At 31.0% G+C, this 22,217-nt stretch overlaps 4 protein-coding genes across 8 annotated transcripts; 2 read left to right on the top strand and 2 right to left on the bottom strand.

Moving 5' to 3' along the window:
- The first annotated feature begins 1,454 nt into the window (after positions 1–1,454).
- On the top strand, positions 1,455–10,505 carry LOC123008228. 2 transcript variants are annotated; one of them, XM_044403931.1, is made up of 5 exons: positions 1,455–1,510; positions 1,742–3,331; positions 6,374–6,556; positions 9,897–10,029; positions 10,083–10,505. In XM_044403931.1, the coding sequence occupies exons 2-5, from the start codon at positions 1,856–1,858 to the stop codon at positions 10,262–10,264; spliced, it is 1,974 nt and encodes a 657-aa protein (XP_044259866.1). In that variant the 5' UTR covers positions 1,455–1,510; positions 1,742–1,855; the 3' UTR covers positions 10,265–10,505. The 2 variants fall into 2 exon arrangements, with proteins under 2 accessions (XP_044259866.1, XP_044259865.1); XM_044403930.1 differs by lacking the exon at positions 1,455–1,510 and having other exon boundaries at positions 1,557–3,331.
- Positions 10,462–12,798, bottom strand: LOC123008230 (recQ-mediated genome instability protein 1-like). Of its 2 annotated transcripts, XM_044403934.1 has the most exons (3): positions 12,570–12,709; positions 11,517–12,520; positions 10,462–10,616 (listed from the first exon to the last, which is right to left on the bottom strand). In XM_044403934.1, exons 2-3 carry the CDS (start codon positions 12,456–12,458, stop codon positions 10,518–10,520), a joined length of 1,041 nt encoding a protein of 346 aa, XP_044259869.1. In that variant the 5' UTR covers positions 12,459–12,520; positions 12,570–12,709; the 3' UTR covers positions 10,462–10,517. The 2 variants fall into 2 exon arrangements, with proteins under 2 accessions (XP_044259869.1, XP_044259868.1); XM_044403933.1 differs by having other exon boundaries at positions 11,517–12,798.
- LOC123008227 (polynucleotide 5'-hydroxyl-kinase NOL9) lies at positions 12,785–18,583 on the bottom strand. Of its 3 annotated transcripts, none has more exons than XM_044403928.1 (5): positions 18,275–18,582; positions 16,070–18,208; positions 15,578–16,021; positions 13,079–13,212; positions 12,785–13,032 (listed from the first exon to the last, which is right to left on the bottom strand). In XM_044403928.1, exons 2-5 carry the CDS (start codon positions 17,305–17,307, stop codon positions 12,806–12,808), a joined length of 2,043 nt encoding a protein of 680 aa, XP_044259863.1. In that variant the 5' UTR covers positions 17,308–18,208; positions 18,275–18,582; the 3' UTR covers positions 12,785–12,805. The 3 variants fall into 3 exon arrangements, 2 of the variants coding, with proteins under 2 accessions (XP_044259863.1, XP_044259864.1); XM_044403929.1 differs by lacking the exon at positions 18,275–18,582 and having other exon boundaries at positions 16,070–17,319; positions 17,373–17,483; XR_006412931.1 differs by having other exon boundaries at positions 13,015–13,032; positions 13,079–13,207; positions 18,275–18,583.
- Positions 17,664–21,814, top strand: LOC123008229 (cell division cycle protein 20 homolog). Its single transcript, XM_044403932.1, has 3 exons — positions 17,664–18,509; positions 20,844–21,171; positions 21,219–21,814. The coding sequence occupies exons 1-3, from the start codon at positions 17,795–17,797 to the stop codon at positions 21,754–21,756; spliced, it is 1,581 nt and encodes a 526-aa protein (XP_044259867.1). The 5' UTR covers positions 17,664–17,794; the 3' UTR covers positions 21,757–21,814.
- The last annotated feature ends 403 nt before the right edge of the window (positions 21,815–22,217 follow it).

The raw sequence follows: 22,217 nt of genomic DNA on the forward strand, positions 1-22,217 counted from the left end.
TTAAATAGTTAATAGAATATTTAATTTGAAGATAAAAGTGTTTTGAAAAATGCTATGAAAAGGAGCTACACCCCCTAAAAAAGGTACGTTTTTTAAAGGGTTTTTATTTCAGAATAGATAAAATTACAAAATTTGGTACCTAAACAAATGCCAAATAACAAAATTTTTAACGGTAAAACAAATTTAATTTTTAATTTTTATGCTGTTTATGGTCTGTAACATAAATTTTTAAACTGATTTTTACTAAAAATCCGTAAATTGTATCGGAAAAACACAAAAGACCTTTTTTTTTATAAAAAGCTATGAAATTTTCTTGCTGAAAGTGGCAAGAAACCACAGGCAAAATAGTTAGAGTAAATTTTTACCCTAATCCCATCCAGTTTAGGAAGCCCCTAAATAAATATTTCAATATTTTATTTTTGTACTTGTTTAGTTGTATAAAAGTTATCATCTGTAGCAAATTTTGAAATTTTTTTCGGCAATATTGAAAAAAAAACTATTAAAAGACGCACCTCTTGCGTAGCATTTTTCGATATACAGGGTGCGCCAGAACTCGCGCCCCAGAGAAAATTTCCAAGTAAGGTAAGATACCAGGAACATGAAAAAAATGTTTAAAAAATTCTATCTGTCAAAAAATTTTGACATTTATTTTTTGACATTTGACATTTTTTTATGTCTATTTAATGATACTGATGATCTTGTATATGTTTTTTTACAATTATTTAGTAAAGGCACAAAAATTTTGCCAATAAAAGCCACAAATAATATTAAACAGAGTTACAATTTAGGATACAACTTCTTTGTTTCCTCTTTTAATAGCCTATAGCAAAAAAACTTGTAAAATTATTTTTCTAACAGAAATAAATAAAGTCAAAAAGCAAACTTTAAACCCTCATAACTTCGAAATTTTTATAGATAAATTTTTTTTAAAATTTTTTCCATGTTGCTGGTATCTTACCTTATATGACATTTTTCTCTGGGGCGCGAGTTCTGGCGCACCCTGTATGTTCATAGAAATTTTTGTTTTAAAAATGAATATTCATCTCCTGTTTAAATTTGTAACAATAAAAAGTATTAAAAATTTATTTTATTTTTTGTTACTTTTGTGGTTAATTTGTATTTTTTTATATTTAATTAGGATTTCTTATTTCAATTTAAAATAAAAACGTGTACTTAGAGATTCTTGCTTTTTAATCCGTCTTCTTTCATTTCATTTTCATGGACCAACAAGAAACCTCCCCACCCGAAATAAAATTCTGGTTACGGCCCTGGTTAATAGAATAGTTGTGGCTTAAAATTAAGTTTATTTTAGATCAGTTGTTAATGTTTATTTTGAGAATTGTGCTGGCGTTTTATTTATTTATTGTTAAATAATGAATAATAAATGGTAACATAGATTTCTACATATTTTTGTTAACTAGTCGGTAGATGTCGCATGAACTGCGGCTTGTCACTTTCATTACGTCATTTGATATTTATCACAGTACTTTTTAGCATTTTTATTCGTGCAGTAAGTATTGTATAATAGAAAGTGGAATTAAGTGTAAGGTGACAGTGTTAGGTCTAGTCTAGTTGTTCTCCACTGTAAACAGTTCGCGTTCTGTGATAAAACGACTTTTCTGTTGCCATTTTAGCACATTTCATAATTTATTTTGTGTATGAAAGAAAGAGTGGAGCTTTTATACCAAAATTAAATGTTAGAGCAATAGAAAAGTCCAAAAATAAGTTGAATGTGTTCTAGTGCATGAAAAATCGTCGAAAGAAAAAAGTAAAATCGATCGATGAAAGAAACACCCATCTGAAACCATATGCTGCCTGTTTGTGATTTCCGATAATGAGATAAATTCGTGAAAAAATGTCCTCGAACGGCGATAACGACATTCCCCAATGGAAAAAGGAGTTGATAGCGCGTCTCCGTAGCCAAAACAAGTGCGCGACTCAGCTGGTCGATTCCTCCACCCATCAACGGCTGCTGTTGGTATCCGCGACCAGCAGTTTGGTACAACAACCCGGTGAGAGATGTTGTGACGTGGTGACGACGAAAATGGTGCAAGAAAGGTATTGGGACGAGCCGAGCCAAAAGTCCGAAGATTCGGACGAGGACTTACATTATGGCCCCGGAATCGTCAACAAGCTCAAAGAAAGGTACCTCAGTCTCGCCCAAAGAGAAAACAAACAAAGACCAACAATCTTACGAAAAGCTGCCTCTTTGGAGAATATTTTGGACGATGCTGTTGCTACTGCTTCGAGCAATGAAATAGAAGCTCACCGTTTGTTTGAAACGAGGCTGAACGGAAGCAATGACACCAAGAATGCGACCAACAACCGGTATAGGAGCACAAAACGTGGTATTGGCCCCGAAATGAAGAGAGCTCGTTCCGTTGAAACGATTTCATCACCCCGAATTGAAAAAGATGAAACGAAAAGGGAGTCATTACATGAGGAAATGCTTATCAAGGAAGGAAATGATAAGAGTTACACACCGAGAATCAATAGACCGAAAAGAATTCGTCCTGTAATGAATGAAAAAGAAAAACCACCCATTGATGTTGTCAAGCAAGCCAAAATGATTTTTGAAAGAAGACCCGAACAAAGAACTAGACCACCACAACAAACAGGAGATGTCGCCGCTAAAGTAGCCACATATAAAAATATCATCGTACAAGCTAAAGCCGCAAAAAAACCAACAATTAAAATTAAACCACTTGTTATAACCAATGGAATTAGAATCAAACCAAAAGAAATCGAAAATAGTAAACCTTGTGTTGTATCTCCCATACCGGACGTTTCAAGAATCGATTTAAAGCCAAAACCAAACGAAGACACCATTAATAAAACTTCAAGTCTTTCAGAAACACCCGATCTTATAATAACTTCTAGTCCCATTCCATCAGTAAATTCACCGTCATATAGAATTTCAGCAACTGAGAATTTTCTCAAAGAAGAAATTCGTCTCGCATCAAATGATAATAGAAAATCGCCACCGCCTAATTTTAATGTGAAAAATGACAAAAATACGAATAAAAATGTATCATCGATTACTGAACCACTCAAATTGGATATCACAATCAGTAATGGGGAAGCGAAACCAAATTTGACAATAGTTGAAATTGAAAAAAACTTGATAAATACAGCAAAAACGTTAGAAAAAAGTGGTGTTGTAATTAAAAGTGAAGAAGTGACGATTAGTAAAGTGCCAAAAGTGAAAAAGCAGCCACCACGTGAATTCGAAAATAATTCGATTGTATTTAAATTTACGGATAGAAAAGATGTACCGGATTATGTGCAGAATGATGGAGTTAAAAGGGTGGCGAAATTGGAAAAACCCAAGGTAAATAATAATTTATTGTTTCCGGTTTATCGCTAATTAAACCCCTTAGCCATAATTTTTTTTTGGTTGTACCTACAGGTCAATTTTATTAATCTTATCTTGAATACGTAAGAAAATAAATAGGTAATAATCTTATCTAGAAACATATTTTGGAGAAAATTGGTGATTAAGGAAAGTAAACACAATAATGATTTAGTTGTAGGCAATTATCGAAACCTAGATCACTTGTAGCAAGAATTGTTTAGAAAGTTAATGTTTCACAGTTGATTTAACTAAATGGAATGTTTTGTTTGAATAGATTTACTTGAATCTTTTAAACAATTCGGTATTATCAATATTTAAAACAACTTCTTTTTTTTATCAAATTATTTTAAGTAATCAATCAATTTCAATGTATTTACTTGTCTTTATTTCCAATCAAAACAATTCAGGTTAATTGTACAAAGTAACTTTCATTTCCCAGCTGCATTTATACATACTTAAAGCTTAACTAATTTTTTGCCTCGAGTACTGGGAAATACTCTTAGTTGCAAAATGTAAATAAAAAAACAACAAATTTGATCCTGATTCGGACCAAAGAATTAAATAAATTTACAAAAGAAAATTGCAACTTGCATTTGATAAACTCGTGATTTCGTGCTGAATTTAATTCGAGTTTAATCTTATGCTTGTGATAATTAGTTCCGTATGAAAATACCGCTAAGTCACATTTCTTTACTAATGACAGTTACGGCATGTTGTGAGACCACTCTAAACACTTGGAGCGTCTTAACTGTACGGTAAATGTGAGTAATTAATGAAATTATTCTTGAACAGATGACAACTGGTGAGATTTGGAGTGGCAATAAACGAGAGACTAGACAAAATTTTGACTTAAGATGTCTGTGTCAAAACTTGCACCCGAGAGAAAAATTTCAAGTAAGATATGATACCAGGAACATGGAAAAAATGTTTAAAAAATTCTGTCAAAACATTTTGATTTTTTTTTAAATCTATGTAATGGGTGCGAGTTCTGGCGCAGCCTGTGTATTTTTAAGTGCGTATGCTTTCATCAGTTTTTTTTTTATTTCTTCTACATAAGAGTTTTTTAACGGTATTTTTGTCTAATTTTTATTAACTTTTATGCATTTTTCTTAGCCTTTAATGCTCTGAAAAACATAATTTAGTTCTATCGAACTAGTAAATGTGGTCAAATCCTATCGGATTTGATTAAGAGTTTCATTTTTAGAGTGTCTTTTAGATTTTAAAAAATAATGTTTGGGTCAGTTCGAGTAGTTTCAGGTCGGTTTAGGCCACTTCGGATTACTTCTGATTACTTTGGCTTTCAGAAGAAGAAAAAATCTTAGGGAAATGTTTAAATTTAGTAGAAAAAATGTCATTCGAGACGTTTCAAAACGTCGTGCTACAGAAGACAGTTGGGAAAACTAAGAAAGTGTCAGTTGAATTGGTTTAAAAAATTTCTAGAGTTGCAAAAAACGTTTAAAAATTTCTTTAAAAAAAAGTTCAAAATTTAAACCCTCATAACTTCAAAATTTTTATAGAATTACAATTTTTCCATGTTTCTCGTATCTTACCTTGGCATTTTTCTCTGGGGCGCGAGTTCTGGCGCATACTGTATACAGGGCGAGTCAAAAAGAGTGACGACAACTTTTTGATTTATTTTTTTACACTTTTTTTTATAAACACAACAAACAGTTTTAGTGTTTTGGTTATTTTTTACAGCACTACCATAAAATAACAAAAAAAAACTCTCCAGTGGTGTAGAAAAGTTGGTATAAAAAAGATTCTGTTTAAAACTTAAAAAGTACAAAGAAACAGATTTAATTAAAAAGTCCTAGTTTTGAATTAATTTTGTAGGTCAAAACGAGTCTCAGAAACCAAATCTTGTAAAAAAAAATTATAAATATTGACTTATTTTTTCAAAGAGAAAAAAATTGTATTGGAAAAAGTTTCAAACTTACAATACGTTACATGGTATTTTTCTGGCCTACCATGTATACAGGGTGCGCCAGAACTCGCGCCCCAAAGAAAATTTTCAAGTAAGGTAAGATACCAGGAACATGAAAAAAATGTTTAAAAAATTCTAATTTCTTTTTTGACATTTGACATTTTTATATATCTATTTAAGGATACTGATGATCTTGTATATGTTTTTTTCCAATTATTTGGTAAAGGGACAAAAATTTTGCCAATAAAAGCCACAAATAACATTGAACAGAGTTACAATTTAGGATACAGCTTCCTTGTTTCCTCTTTTAATAGCCTGTAGCAAAAAAACTTGGAAAATTATTTTTCCAACAGAAATAAATAGAGTCAAAGTGCAAACTTTAAACCCTCATAACTTCGAAATTTTTATAGATAATTTTTTTTTAACATTTTTTCCATGTTCCTGGAATCTTACCTTATATGGCATTTTTCTCTGGGGCGCGAGTTCTGGCGCATCCTGTATAGAAGTTGAAAAATCATTGAAAATTCTGTTGATTATTTTGAGCGACTAAATCTAGACAAGTACATTTTAGGTTTGTTTACAGAATCAAACTTTTTTTTATTCATATCCGATTATTAGAACGCAATTGTGGTACAACATCCTGTAAAATCTTTATGGCGTGTGGCTCAAAACAAAAACGGATTGTGTTATTATATACTGCGACCCTGCATTCCATCATCAATTATGCGGATGTGTATAATATCAATTTTGTTTTTGTTTCTATATGGAACTACATATACAATGTAGGTTAATCACCTTCAACAAGATCGCAAACACTCGTTTTTATATATATTTTTTTTATCAAAATTTAAAATACACTTTTTCTCGTTTTTGGGTTTGCTTTCACCGTTTCTTCATAAAAATCTGACCTTTTGCAGTAACAATACGTTGGTCATGGTAACATCGTTACGGTGGTGCTTCCAACGAAATAGACCGCAGCATCCATTATTATTGGATAATAAAATTATTTGCATTTCTATTTTGATCATCAACTTTCCAAGTAGTGTTGAAATTGCAACAACAAAAAGTGTTAAATTTAATTTGTGTGTTGTTAGGTCGGCGAGGGTGGTATTATCTTGCTTCCTGGTGCCTCGATTGGTGAATCATTTACGGACGAAGATGAGGAAATTTTGAGATCTTTGGAAGGTCCTCCAAGTCCCTGTGATGTTACATTTATTAACGATAACATACTCATCGATGGAAAATCTAGTCTTAGTCAAAAAACGAAAAAAGCCAAAGTAAGTATATACAGGGTGATCCAGGGGTTCGTGCACGCTCTATAACTTTTTTTCTATCCAAGTTATCGACATGATTTTTTTTTAAACGATAGACCCAACAATGAGGTTCATTATAAAAATATTTCTATTCATATACAGGCTGTCCCAAATAAGAGACAAAACTAAGTTCCGTTTTATTAAATGAAAACCACATTTTTTTATTACATATCTGGATTCGCCACTAAATTGTCAATATAACGCACTTTGGTTTCTTAGACTTACCTGCAATAGTTTTTGACTTATGCCAATTTATGTGTCAAAATTGCATCGTGCATAGGACTCACAAAAAAATTCATAACTTCAAAACTATTCAAGACAACTTAACCAATTTTTTTCCAGTCGATTCCTTAAGCTTTAGCACATCTTTTGAGAAAAAGGCAAACTCGGAGTCGATGTTCCATCGCCTACTACGATGTTTTTAAAATGACAAAATGCAAATGGCAATAACTCGATTTTTTTAAATACAACACTCTATATTTTATTGCATCATTACATGGAATTTTTTGTGAGCTTTTGTCGATGTAGGGTTTATGGGGTTTACTTTGTAAAATTTGTACGATTTTTGCAAAATAAGAATTGGGGCGAGTAGGCTGCTGTCGTAAAATTTGACACTTTCGTGTACTTTTAATAATTGTTTACACATCTAATTGTCAATAATGAATTTCACTCGTGAAGAAATAGTGAATATGGTTTACTGTATTGGTGAAGAGCACAGAAATCCTTTATTAGCAAGCAAAATGTACCGTCAGAAATATCCTATCCTAATCGTACGATAGGCAGAGGAGGTACTATTCCCAGGCCCGCACGATCTCCATACCTTACTCCCATCGATTTTTTTCTTAAGAAAGAGTTTTCAGAGATCGTCCAACAACTGCAGATGATATGAAACACAGGATCACGAAAGCCTTCCATTCAGTTGATGGAGCAATGCTTGCTAGAGTTCGGAGCTCATTTACTAAAAGACTTGCTGGAACATGACCTATTTGAGCAGTTTTTATAAGTAACCTTTTCTCAAAATTTTTACATTGTTTTTTTTTTTAATCATTCTTTCCTATTTTTGTAAAGATTACTAAGATTGTTTCCTTTATTGTGATGTACTCCTGTTTCTATTACAATTTCATTTTATTGAAACACATTTTTTTCAGAATTGCATAGATGTGTCAAACGATAACGGCCTACTCGATTTTTTTTTCAGAATAAAACCATCAACATTACTTATTTTGCAAAAATCTCCTAAATTTTACAAAGTAGACCCCATGAATCCTATATCGACAAAGAGCTAATAAAAAATGCCATGCAATGATGCAATAAAATATAGAGTGTTGTATTTGGAAAAGTCGAGTTATTGCCATTTGTATTTTGTCATTTTCAAAAAATCGTAGTACGCGATGGAACATCGACTCCGAGTTTGTCTTTATCTCAAAAGACGCGCTAAAGCTTAAGGAACCAACAGGAAAAAAGTTGGTTAAATTATCTTGAATAGTTTTGACGTTATGATTTTTTTTGTGGGTTGATGCACGATGTAATTTTGACACATAAATTGGCATAAGTCAAAAACTATTGCAGGTAAGTCTAAGAAACCAAGATGCGTTATATTGACAATTTCGTGGCGAATCCAGAAAAGTAATAAAAAATTGGGGTTTTCATTAAAAAAAAAACAGAACTTAGTTGTGTATCTTATTTGGGACATCCTGTATATGAATAGAAATATTTTTATAATGTGCCTCATTGTTGTAGCTATTCTTTAAAAAAAACTTCGATAGAAAAAAAGTTGTTGAGCATGCACGCACCCCTGGGTCACCCTGTATGTGTGTGTGATACTTGTAGAAAATAAGTTTGTTTCTATTTTATTATTTTTGCATCGTTGACGATTTTGATTTCATCACATGTCAAGGTTATTTCTTGTGTAAATCATAACACAAAAAGAAATGCTAGCGATGATTTCATTAAATTTATTATTAAAGTGGTCTGTCAAATGTCAAAATTTTTATTTTATTCAGTTTTTTTTTTGGAATCACAGGCTACTCTCATTAGAAATGTAATTAAATGCATAATATAAATTATTGTCGTTATATATTTTTATATCTGGGACACCTGTTTGAGTTTTTTTTTATAATTTACTTGTTTTTTGATGTACTTATAACTTTTTTTTGTTTATGTGGCTATAAATCTGGGACGATAAAGTGGGCTAACTTTCAGCCCTTGAGCTTCTGTTTAAGTCAATTATGTATCGGCTTAGGTATGACAAGTAGGTCGACGGTGTTCATCATTTTAAAATTTGTATATTTATCGTAAACTAACTTAAATTTTAAACAATAGAAAGTGGAAAAAAGTCGTATGTATTGTAATTGTCTATTTGTGTCCACACAAATTTTCACTTGGAAAAAGCATGTTTCTTGAGTGAGTTTTAGATTGGTGGTTATTTATCTATGATTCCAAATCTAGAAAATTTATGAAAAACGAAACAGTCGCCGATTCGAAAATTTATTTTTTAATCGGAGAGTTGGAGATAAGAAATTATCTTTATAAAAAGTAATAAATCCAAGGTGAAAACTGTACTTATCAGATTAAAATTATTTAAAGTCCGGAATGAAATAATTGTTTTATTAGGTTTGAAAGTTATTTCTATCACATAAATTACTGATAAAAGTTTCTTTAAAATGTTTGATAACCGAATAAATAAATCATACCTACTTACTCCATACTCAGTCATCTTTGTTCTTATTGCTAAATAATACAATAAACTATGTTTGAATCGAAAAATATTATTCATGATATTAATAATAATAATTTTTTGCTTATTGCTCTACTTTTGTAAAATATTTTTTAGTGATAACATTTGAAAAATCGATGTGTGTTAACCATAACAGCAAGGAATATCGTTTGTAATTAATTATATCTATAACAACTATTGGTGGGTTTTTAATTAACAAATGTTTTGTAGCATGAAATACATAAAGTTTATGAAAATTTCAAGGTAAAGAAATGACAGGTAAAATAGCAAAACTATACCATTCAACCTCTCATTATAGATAATTCGTCCAAAATAATGGTCCCGTTTCATAACGTTATACTTTAGGTTATCGTACTAAATTTGTAAAAATTAAATACATTGTTATGTAGTATACTTAATATAGAAACGAGTTGAAATCATACAGTTATGCTTTTCTTTTCATCGCAATTAAAGTAATAAACTTGGAAAAAATCGAAATGTTCTTGAAACAGTAGAAATTTAATAATTTCTTTATTTTATCACACTCGAGTGAGTAATAATTATCAGTAATTATTTATTTACTTGCAGATGAAGATATCGTTTGTGGAGATGGGACCGGAGATTTACGAGTACCCCTCAGAGTCATCGTTGCTCATAGACGACGTTTCGACGTCCCCTACACCACTAGCACAAATGCGTCATTCAGTTCCTTCTCTCACAGGTGGATAATGAAATTTCGAATATTTTCAATAATAATAAAGTTTATTTTTTAAGGTACATCATCATTGGCAAATTACACGCCGAAGAGTACTGAAGAATTTCAACCGGGAGTAACACGAAGTGTCCAAATCGTGCAATCGACTAAACACGAGAATACTGACACTGAATCGATCTTACAACAAGTCGAAAAGCCAATTTTATTTAGTGCCGGGACCAATTCCGATATACTTTTCTAATTTCATTCCATTTTTTGTAAAATAATTAATTTGTAATCGATTTTACATTTAAACGTTAATTTTAGTTTAACATAAGTATTACCAGGCAAAGGCTGTAGTAATTCCATTTAAATTCGTTCAAAATTCTGTGATTGACAACAGTGCTATTGTCATTTTTGTAAATTTGTAAAAGTTATTTAAATTGTATCGTCGTGTATTACTGTTTTTTTGCAAAATAAACACAAAAAAGTTTCAAATTTTATTGGAACAATTATTATGAAATTTTTGTTACAAGGGGGATACGGTTTTTTTCCAATTGAACGCTCATTATGTCGTCGAGCTCGACTAATTTATTTTTGATTTTCATAATCACCTAAAAATATTAATTATTCAAATAGTTTTTTAGATATACAGGGTGTTCCGTTTTTATTGTTACAAATTTAAACAGGTGATAGGATGAAAGGGGGCTAATATGTTTTTGCTAATATTTCAGAAACCATTTAAGATAAAATTACAAAATTTGGTACAGATGATAACCTTTATACACCTAAACGAATTCAAACATCAAATGTCGAAATTTTTAATCAGGGGCGTACGAAACTGGGGGAGTTTAAGGTAAAAAAATACCCTATTTATTTTGGCTTTAGTTTCTCGGTACTTTCAGCAACAAAATCTTAAGTTCGATAGTTTATCACAGAAAAGTCTCTCTTGTGTCGATACGACTTATTGTTTTTGAATAAAATTAATTTAAAATTTATATTACACACCAATACAACATTCAAATAAATCAGAATTTACAGAATAATAAAAGCAAGAAATTCAAATTTTTTAATCAACCTCAACTAAATAACACTACATTACAGTAACAATAATAACATTAATTAAATGAATTTGCCTAAATCTAAAGGAGTTGTTCAAAGTGACTACCATTTTGGTCAATGCATAACTAAAGAAACTAGAGCCAAAATAGATGGGTATTTTTTTACCCTAAACCCCACCAGTTTCGGACGCCTCTGATTAAAAATTTCGACATTTGATGTGTGAATTCGTTTAGGTGTATAAAGGTCATCATCTGTACCAAATTTTGTAATTTTATCTTAAATGGTTTCTGAAATATTAGCAAAAATCTATTAGCCCCCTTCCAGGGGGTGTAACTCCCTTACCAAGCATTTTTATAGGAAACTTTTGTCTTAGAATTAAATATCCTATTACCTGTTTAAATTTGTAACAATAAAAACGGAACACCCTGTATTTAGTAATAGTATAATCGTACTTGCATCATTTTTTCAACAGCTGCATCTTCTTTACTTAATATATTATTTTTTAAACTTGTTAATTCATTGGGTGAACATTCGGCAAATTTTACAATTACGTCGTTGTGTAGACGCACCTTTAGCGTCCCAGAAGCATCTTCAACTTCAATAACCAACTTGTATTCATCTTCAACAATTGTCAACTTTTCTATAACTGATTTGAACTTTGCCTTTATTTTAAAAGTAGCCATCGTATCATTGTTTTGGTTTTCTAAAAGTTTCGAAATTGGAATTGTCTCACAAGTAGTTTGAAAAATCGAATCAATCTGATCTAAATGAGCGTCGATATCTAAAGTTGTAAAGACATCATTATTATCATCGTCCAAAGAATTTTTTTGATTCAAATCAAAATCACCAATTTCATTCAATTCGGCTTCTACCTCCATCAACATATCAATCTCTTTGGCCATTTCCTCATTCTCACTTAAATTTCTGTTTTTTTCTCTATTTTCAGTAAAATTACACACGTATCCTTCATTCTTCTCCTCCCTCTCAACCCTCAGAGTTTTTTCTTCAATAGCTTTTGGAGTCGAATTCTCAGGCAATTTTAAGAATCTTGCCAAGACATTTTCTGCAACATGACTCACCGAAAGCTCTTCAACTTCACCTCCCAACACTTTTACGTTCTTTTCTTCCAACATTAAACGACCCCGTCGTAAGACCACAGGTCCCATAATTCGAATTTTAGTACCTGGAGCGAGATTTAAACCTATACTATTGATTGGTTTGTATTCGATCGCTTCAACTTCTTGAATTCCATCTGTTAATGTCATTTGAACGAGTCTTTTGCCTGTTCCGACTACATCAACATCTTGCTCAGTACTCCGAGTTAAAGCATTACTATTTCGAATTTTCTGTAATTGCCACAGTTTGGGTTTGGAGATATCGACGATTTGCATCATTTGAACACAAAAATTGCCGTCTAAAGTAAACTTGAGTTTGGTTGAGAGATTCGGAGGTAAGACTGAAATGGGAACGTCACGAAGATCGAGAAGTAACCATTGTTCGTATACTTTTGATTCAAGTTCTTTAAGGGTGTAATGGGGGCTTAAAATTTCCTCTTTACACCAATTTACACAACTCTCAAGCCAAACATCGGATAATTGCACTTGAATGGATGAGAAAAATGATTTTACATTAGTTATTTCGCTACCCATTGTGGAAATCACAAATTTTCATACTTTTTTTTAGGTTAGGTGCTTTATAGGTTAGAGAAAGAACCGCCAAATTTTGAATTATTGACTTTTTATTACTTGACAGATATTTTACAGCGTTTTGTTATTTGTCCAAATGACATTAAAACTCCTTCCATCACATAAGGCATGAGTCCAGTAACTTCATCTGGAGTCATATGTATCGATGGGGGTAAAACAGCTCCACCTAATACCAAATGACTAACTTTATTTAAAATTTCCAACTTGTGTGATGTTAGTAACACCAAAAAATTATTAATTATATCAACTCCTCGAATAATACCTACGGAAAACTAATAACAAATCATATTATACTAAAAAAAAATTACCCCAGCCAAGACATTCAAAAATTGGCATTTTTTCATCTTCATGTTTACATAATGCAACTAAACATGCATTTATTGCCGCCGGAGGAATGTCATTCCCATTCAAATCACTTATTTTAATATCATTTAAACCTATCCTAAAATGTTTTTTTATTTGTAATTGGTTAATATACATACAGGTGCGCCAGAACTCGCGCCCCAGAGAAAATTTTCAAGTAAGGTAAGATACCAGGAACATGAAAAAAATGTTTAAAAAATTCTATCTGTCAAAAAATTTTGACATTTATTTTTTGACATTTGACATTTTTTTATATCTATTTAATGATACTGATGATCTTGTATATATTTTTTTACAATTATTTAGTAAAGGGACAAAAATTTTGCCAGTGAAAGCCACAAATAACATTGAACAGAGTTACAATTTAGGATACAGCTTCCTTGTTTCCTCTTTTAATAGCCTATAGCAAAAAAACTTGGAAAATTATTTTTCCAACAGAAATAAATAGAGTCAAAGTACAAACTTTAAACCCTCATAACTTCGAAATTTTTATAGATAAAATTTTTTTAACATTTTTTCCATGTTCCTGGTATCTTATGGCATTTTTCTCTGGGGCGCGAGTTCTGGCGCAGCCTATATAGTCCAGTCAGTAGGGAGTTTTGCCCTACAAAAGGTGGGGTAGTAGTAATTTTTTAATATGTTGTTAAGGTCTAGGCCTTGACAAAAAATTTTTGTCATCCGTCTTGGATGAAAGGTACAAAAAATAGGTTTTTCCAAAATAACTCCACAGTGGTTGATTCTACGGCAAAAGTGTTGAGATAAAAGTTAAAGAAGACAAAATTCTTCACATTTTCTGTATAAACATTTTTTTTGTAAGTCTAATGTGTAACGAGTTACAGCGGCGGAAATATGAACATTTTTCCCAAAAAATAGTAAAACTCACCATTTTCGACGGTGAATTTTGTAAGAAAAAATTACACTTGTTTTTAATGTTTTTTTCGCACCACAATAATTATGCAGCGATATCTATTTTAAATTACACTGATTTTTCTTGTTACATATAGGATTATTCATAAATAAGGCTCGGATTATATATATCAACAAAATTATAAGTTTTCTATGCATATCTGATGTTTTTTGATTAAAATAGACCAATTAATAAATGCATATTTTGGCAACTTCGTGCATATTTTAGGAAATATTGCAAATCACAAATTTCTAATTAAAAATTTCAGTTCAAGTTAGACAGTTTAAGAAAAAAGATCCGATTACAAAATATGTTAAAGAGAAAAATTGTTTAAACTTTTGAGATTATTATACTATTAATATTTTTTTCTTAAATAACACGGTTTTTTATTTCTTGTTTTACAAAGATATGTTCATGCATTTTATAAATGTACAAAAATATTTATTAAAAATGTTACAATTTATGTTAAAAAAATTATAAACTTTATCTGTTGTCAAAACTGTCTTCCACCGGTCAAGGGGTGTACGTTTAAACAATTAATTTAAATAAAAAATATCTTGGCATCGCTTCTTTACAACCTTTAAACATTCATCAATTTATTTAAAGAAAAAACGAGTAGTTTATTAAAAAAAATCTTTAATAATTGTAAGTCAAACATTTTTTTAACAAAAAGTGTTAAAAAAAGTTGTTCTTGTAACAAACTCGTTTAGAAAACATAGTGGTAGATTTTCATTAAAAAAAATTGTTAGTATGTTTATGTCGTAAGTTATAAACAATTAATTGATATTCAATTTTTTTTTTGGAATAGCAATTTTATAGCCATTGTACAACTATATATTTTTTTTAAATTGTTAGTTTCGCCAGAAAATAATAAGCGTTTCCAGACTTCTGGACCACTCTGTATTTTGGTCAAATGGTTCCGAAGTTATTACAAAAAAAAATAAAAAATTCCATACCCACGTTCCGAGGGCTGTAAAATTTTTATGAGTAGAGATAGGACACGAGTTATTATTAAATTAACATCGTTTTATACGTCATTTTTGAGGTTCAAATATTGCTTCATATTTATGAATAACCCTATATGTAACAAGAAAAATCAGTGTAATTTGAAATAGATATAACACTGTATAAAAACATTAAAAACAAATGTAATTTGTTTTTACGAAATTCATCGTCGAAAATGGGGAGGTTTGCAATTTTTTTGTGAAAAATGTTCATCTTTCCACCGCTGTAACTCGTTACACATTAGACTTACAAAAAAAATGTTTATACAGAAAATGTGAGGAATTTTGTCTTCTTTAACTTTTATCTCAACACTTTTGCCGTAGAATCAACCACTGCGGAGTTATTTTGTAAAAATCGATTTTTCGTACCTTTCATCCAAGATGGCGGCTCGAGCAGTCCTCCCTCAAGGTTGAAAACTTGGATTTTTTGTCAAGGCTTAACAACATATTAAAAAATTACTACTACTCCACTTTTTGTAGGGCAAAGGCCTTTTTTGGTCCCTACTGACTGGACTAACATGTGTAGAACAAACCTGTATAATGGGATATACGTTTTGTAAATTGAATCAGAGTTGATCATTTCGCGTACAAAAGCCAAGACACTCATTTCCCTCAATTGTCTAGGCTCAGCGGTCCAACCATCATTTTCATCAGACTTTGACTCAATTTTATGTAAATTATAATGAAGGATGATGTTCAAATCAGGAACAAATAATTTTGCATTTTCCATTACAAAATCCTCTTCTAAAAGGCATTTGTAATTTTTCTTTGAATCACGACTACAAATTTGTAAAATGTCTGTTGGCTGAACATGAACAATTACAGCTGAAAGTATATTAAGGCCCATTCCATGTGTATAACCCATATAATTTACTACAGTGGGAATTTCTTCTTCAAAATGTTCTCTTAACAGCAACTTGACACTTGAAATGTATTTATCAGGCTCATAGGCAATATTTATATTTGAAAGAATCGACCTAAAACAAATACTGAATAAACAGAATTCACAAAAAAATATATATTACCTCTGCGTTTTGTGCAAATGTGTATAGTTGACTCCAAAAACAGGTTCCGTAATTTCAACAAGTGAAATAGAACCTGGAACTGTAAACTCAGATTGACCTGGATCTAAATCAATCACTCTGACTTTTTTAAATTTCATTAAAAGTCTGTTTAGTGTATAACGCAAAAAAGTTGTTTTTCCTACACCCTTCCCACCACAAATTATCATTTTCGTATGAGAATTTATTGCATCAATAATTTTATCCCAATTTTGATCTGTTTTAATCAAATTCCAATTTCCTTCTTTTGGATCAAATGTAATTCGCGGTAAAGTGTTATTTTCGCCTCTCGGGAGAATTTGTTGAGAAATATGTTTCTCTATGAAAAGTATATTTGGGTCGTGCAAGTATTTGCAAAGAACTACAGCACAGTTTGGTGTTAATTTAATAGAAATTTTTAAATTGAGTAAATAATTAGTTGCAGGAACGTCAGAAACTGTTTGATTTTTTAAATAGAGGAGAGCAGTGCCTCTTGGTGAATACACTTTAGCCTCTGCACTGTTTTTATTCATTATGTGGCCTAAAATCTCAATTTCGCCATGTAAAACTGAAAGTAAACAAAGACCATGTATATAAACGGTCTCATTTCTCTCCAATACAACAACAATTCCATCCGTTGTATAATAATATTGAGCGTTTGTTTTACTAAAAGTTTCAGATTTTGGTTGTGAAACGGAGGTTTTCTCATTTTTTTCTTTTTCTACACATGACACAACTCGAGTCTTAGTTTTAGTGGCACTTTTTTCAATTCCTAAACTGCCCACATTCACCGACACAATTTCGGAACTTTTATTTAATACAGTTTCATTTTTAAATTCATCAACAACTGAATTATGTAAATAAGAATTTTCTTCTTCGTCTTCTTCCTCTGATGAAATCTTAAAACTATATTCTCCCAAATTGCAAGATTCATTATCGGAAATAGATAAATCTGTGCTTTTAGTAGAAATTAGTCCATTTTCAAAAGCTTCAATTTCAGACTTTGACGGTTTTAGATTTAAAATTTTACTGAATTTGGAGGTAAAGAATTCAGGTTTTTCAGGGGGACAAGACACATCATTTTCGTCACTCGATGAATCAAAACTGACTTCTTGAAATAAGTTACTTATCGTGAGTTTTGAACATTTCCATTTTTTGTCTTTTCGACAAATTTTTGATTTCCTTTTATGCGCAACTTGACTGCATAAATGGCCCTTGTCCATATTTACTTAAATCTTAAGAAAACACTTTGTATTTAATTTGCTTTAAGAAAATTTGTTTTAATAACCTATTTTTCTAACCTAAAACACTGTCACATGTGTTTTGATTTTTGACACATGATGGTAACAGAGTCGCCAACAGTTTGTGCGTTGGGGATTCTTTTTCAAAATTATTTATTTCAGTAGTGTTTATTATAAATGTTATTACTTTGATATAATAAAGAATGCGTTAATTATCGTTTTATTTAAAACCAAGAAATATATGTGGTTGTACTTAGATAATAATAATATGACAAAAGTGACTTAGTAATATTTGTGTTTATGTGTTGGCAACGACACATTCATTTCTTTTTGAAATTTTCAAAAGATAATTCTAACGGTCTTCGATCCTCTGACACTAGAGTAGTAGTTTTTACCTCTCTTATCTCATTTGATGTTTGTTTGAATAAACTGGTGTTTTGTGTATTTTATTAGTTGTGTTTAGTTTACAATGTCACAATTTAAATTCGTGACGGAAATGAATAATTTGGTGACAATGGAAGGTCCTTTAACAAAAGGTCCTCCACCCCGATGGCAACGTAAAGGTCAAGAAAATTACCAGTCAAGCATTAATCAAAGTCTCAACTCTTCAAAGCAAAAGTCCTTTTCTACATCAATTACAAAAACACCTACAAAAGCAGCCGCCGGTTCAAGTGGTGAAGTGGTGGTAAAACCTAAAAAAACCCCATCAAAAACTCCAAACAAGAACCGATCAAACGGTTCGAAAACTCCGACACCGAACAAAATCTCGAAAACACCAGTGGCGGATCGTTTTATTCCAGTCAGGAGCACGAGTAATTTCGATTTGGCTCATTACAAACTGAATCAAGATGAAGATTCCTCTGACAGTCCCACGAAGAAAGAACTACAAAAAGCAATGTGCGAAAATTTGCATGGGGGCGATATCAATTCTCAGAAGATTCTTACGTACACGAATAAGCCGCCGACAGCCCCAGCCGGTTTTCAAAACCCCATGCGCGTTATTTATACTCAAACTAAGACTCCGGCATCTGTTAAGAGCAATAATCGGTATATTCCACATGCTCCTGATAGAATTTTGGACGCTCCCGATATTGTTGATGACTATTATTTAAATCTGATGGATTGGAGTGCTGGAAATATTCTAGCCGTAGCTCTGGGTGCCCACGTTTATTTATGGAATGCTGGTGAGTTGAAACCTAATTTAAATAAAATATGAGTAAATCAAAATAACAAGCATAATGTTGGGTTAAAACGACTAATTTGGTTAATAAAAATATTATTAGAAAAAAATGTTGTGCCCTACAGGAAACTGTAAAAGTTAAAAAGTTGCTTTTTTGACCAAGATATTAAGTAATTGTGTATTTAAAAATTATATTATTTTTTTTTCTTCTAATAAAACACAAATTAAATTTGTTTACAATTATTTTATTTGTACTTTTTAGCGTCATCTATACACTCTTTGCCACACTAAGTAAAAACATTTTACAGGGCACTGTAAAAGTTAAAAAGTTGCTTTTTTTAACTGGAAGATATCAAGCAATTATGCATTTAAAAATTATATCATAGACTTTTTTTCTAGTAAAACACAAATTAAGTAAGTTTTACAATTATTTTATTTGTCAAATAAGGCAGTAAAAAATAAATTATTAACAGAGTCATCAACATTAAAAATCAGTTTTTTTTATTTTGTTTATTTATTTAAATAAAACTGACAAGCATAATAACGGGTTAAAAACACCAATTTGGTTAAATAATTTCATTTTTGAATAAATGAAAATGTTAATTAAAAAAATTAATCATAATTTTCATAACTAATCGTCAAAGTTGCTATGCGCTACAGGACACCGTAAAAGTTGAATAGTTGCTTTTTTGGGCAAGATATTAAGCAACTGTGTATTTAAAAATAATGTTATAAACTTTTTTTTTTAATAAAACACAAATTAAATTTGTTTAAAATTATTTTATTGGTCAAATAAATCAGTAAAAAACAAATGATTAACAACAGTGTCACCAACATTAAAAACAGTTTTTTTTGTATTATGTGATGTTACCTGTTTATTTCTTTAAATAAAATATGAGTAATCCAAACTGAACCATAATACCGGGTTAGAGCCACTAATTTGGCTCTATTTTTGAATAATTCAAAAAATTAATTATAGTTTTTATAATTAATCATCAAAGTTGCTGTGCACTACAGAAAACTGAAAAACACTACAGAAAAGTTGTTTTTTTGAGCAAGATATTAAGTAATTATGTATTTAAAAATTACTTTATATTTTTTTTTTTTTTAAACAAAACACAAATTAATTATTTTATTTGTCAAATTATTAATGCGTCATCTATACAGGGTGCGCCAGAACTCGCGCCCCAGAGAAAATGTTCAAGTAAGGTAAGATACTAGGAACACGGAAAAAATGTTTAAAAAATTCTATCTGTCAAAAATTTTTGACATTTATTTTTTGACATTTGACATTTTTTTATGTGTATTTAGTGATACTGATGATCTTGTATATGTTTTTTTACAATTATTTAGTAAAGGTACAAAAATTTTGTCAATAAAAGCCACAAATAACATTGAACAGAGTTACAATTTAGAATACAGCTTCCTTGTTTCCACTTTTAATAGCCTATAGCAAAAAAACTTGAAAAATTATTTTCCCAACAGAAATAAAAAGAGTCAAAGTGCAAAATTTAAACACTCATAACTTCGAAATTTTTATAGATAAATTTTTTTAACATTTTTTCTATGTTTCTGAGATCTCAGCTTATTTTTCTCTGGGGCGCGAGTTCTGGCGCACCCTGTACAATGTTTGTCACACTAGGTAAAAAACATTTTGCAGGCCACTGTAAAAGTTAAAAAAATGCTTTTTTAACAGGAAGATATCAGTCAATTATGCATTTAAAAATTACATCATAGTCTTTTTTTTTTCGTTTTTCTAGTAAAACACAAATTAACAACAGTGTCACTAACATTAAAAAACAGTTTTTTTTTTATTTTGTTATTTTATCTGTTTATTTATTTAAATAAAATATAAGTAATTCATACTGACAAGCATAATATTGGATTAAAAAGACTAATTTGGTCAAATAACTCTATTTTTACATAAATAAAAATATTGATTTAAAAAAATGCTGTGCGCTACAGGAAACTGTAAAAGTTAAAAAGTTGCTTTTTTGAGCAAGATATTAAGTAATTGTGTATTTAAAAATTATATTATTTTTTTTCTTCTAATAAAACACAAATTAAGTTTGTTTACAATTATTTTATTTGTCAAACTATTTATACTTTTTAGCGTCATCTATACAATTTTTGCCACACTAAATAAAAACATTTTACAGGGCACTGTAAAAGTTAAAAAAAATGCTTTTTTAACTGGAAGATATCAGGCAATTATGCATTTAAAAATTAGATCATAAACTTTTTTTCTAGTAAAACACAAATTAAATAAGTTTACAATTATTTTATTTGTCAAATAAGGCAGTAAAAAAATAAAACTTTATTAATTGATTGAAATTAGGAACTGGTAATATTGAAGACCTCCTGGAATTGCAAGGCAACGATTATGTTTGTTCTTTGGCTTGGATTCAAGACGGTGACCATTTGGCTGTTGGTACTACAAATGGTACTGTGGAGTTATGGGATTGCGGCCGAACCAAACGCCTCAGAGTCATGGATGGACATTCAGCACGCGTTGGTTCACTATCATGGAATTCATATGTGTTGACAAGTGGCTGCCGAAGTGGTCAAATAATTCACCACGATGTGCGTCAACGCGAACATGTCATTACGACTCTTTCGGGTCATACACAAGAAGTTTGTGGTCTGAAATGGTCACCAGATGGCCGGTGAGTTGCAATGATTAACAACAACAACATTTAATTGATTTATTCAGTTATTTAGCGAGTGGAGGCAATGACAACGTTTTAAATATTTGGCAAAGCATCACAGGAGGACATCACACCAACAGCCAACCGCTTCATGTTTTTACCGCTCATCAAGCCGCTGTTAAAGCTTTGGCGTGGTGTCCATGGCAAGCTCACGTTCTTGCTAGTGGTGGTGGTACCGCAGATCGACATATTAGGTTTTGGAATTGTAATATTGGGTCTTGTATTAATTCGATTGATACCAAATCGCAAGTTTGTGCTCTTTTGTGGAGTAGCAATTACAAGGAAATTATTTCTGGACACGGTTTTGCTAATAATGAATTGATTATATGGAAGTATCCAGCTATGAGTAAAGTAGCTGAATTGACGGGACATACTGCAAGGGTACTACATTTGGCAATGTCGCCTGATGGGAGTACAGTTTTGTCAGCAGGTGCCGATGAGACTCTAAGGTTATGGAAATGTTTCGTTAAGAACTCGACTAAGAATAAGACTGGAGTGCAGACTCGGGAAAAACCGAGTATTCTTAAACAGTGTATTAGATAAATTAGTGGTTAATCTTGTAACAATGTATCATTTCTTTAATAAATAAAATTCATTTTGAGTTGTACTTTAATACAATTGCGGACACGGAATTTTGGACATCAATTATGTCAGTTCAGTAAATGTCAGGCTTAAGTTCTCGATAACTTTTTATCGTAGAACACTGTTTTTTTTATATGTTAGAAAATTAAATTTGCTTTCTAATGCTACCAAATATAAGAGGTTATTACCAATAAGTCTGGAGTTATTGGCAATAGACCGCTCCGGGTGCTAAAAGTCGACCAACAAAAAAAAAATTCAAATTTTTTTATTCTTATCCTATCCACAATTTTGACAATTTTCACTTTTTGAACGGCGATTACAGCCAAACTATTAGACTTAGAGCAATCAGTCCAACTCCATCGTAATCAGCGTAAGAAAATCTATCGACTGAGGCCAAAGCCAAGTCGATATCTCGCAAAAAA

This window comes from Tribolium madens, unplaced genomic scaffold (assembly GCF_015345945.1).
Source record: "Tribolium madens isolate multiple individuals breed KSU strain unplaced genomic scaffold, Tmad_KSU_1.1 Scaffold_3;HRSCAF=73;Tcas5.2_LG2, whole genome shotgun sequence".
NCBI lineage: Eukaryota > Metazoa > Arthropoda > Insecta > Coleoptera > Tenebrionidae > Tribolium > Tribolium madens.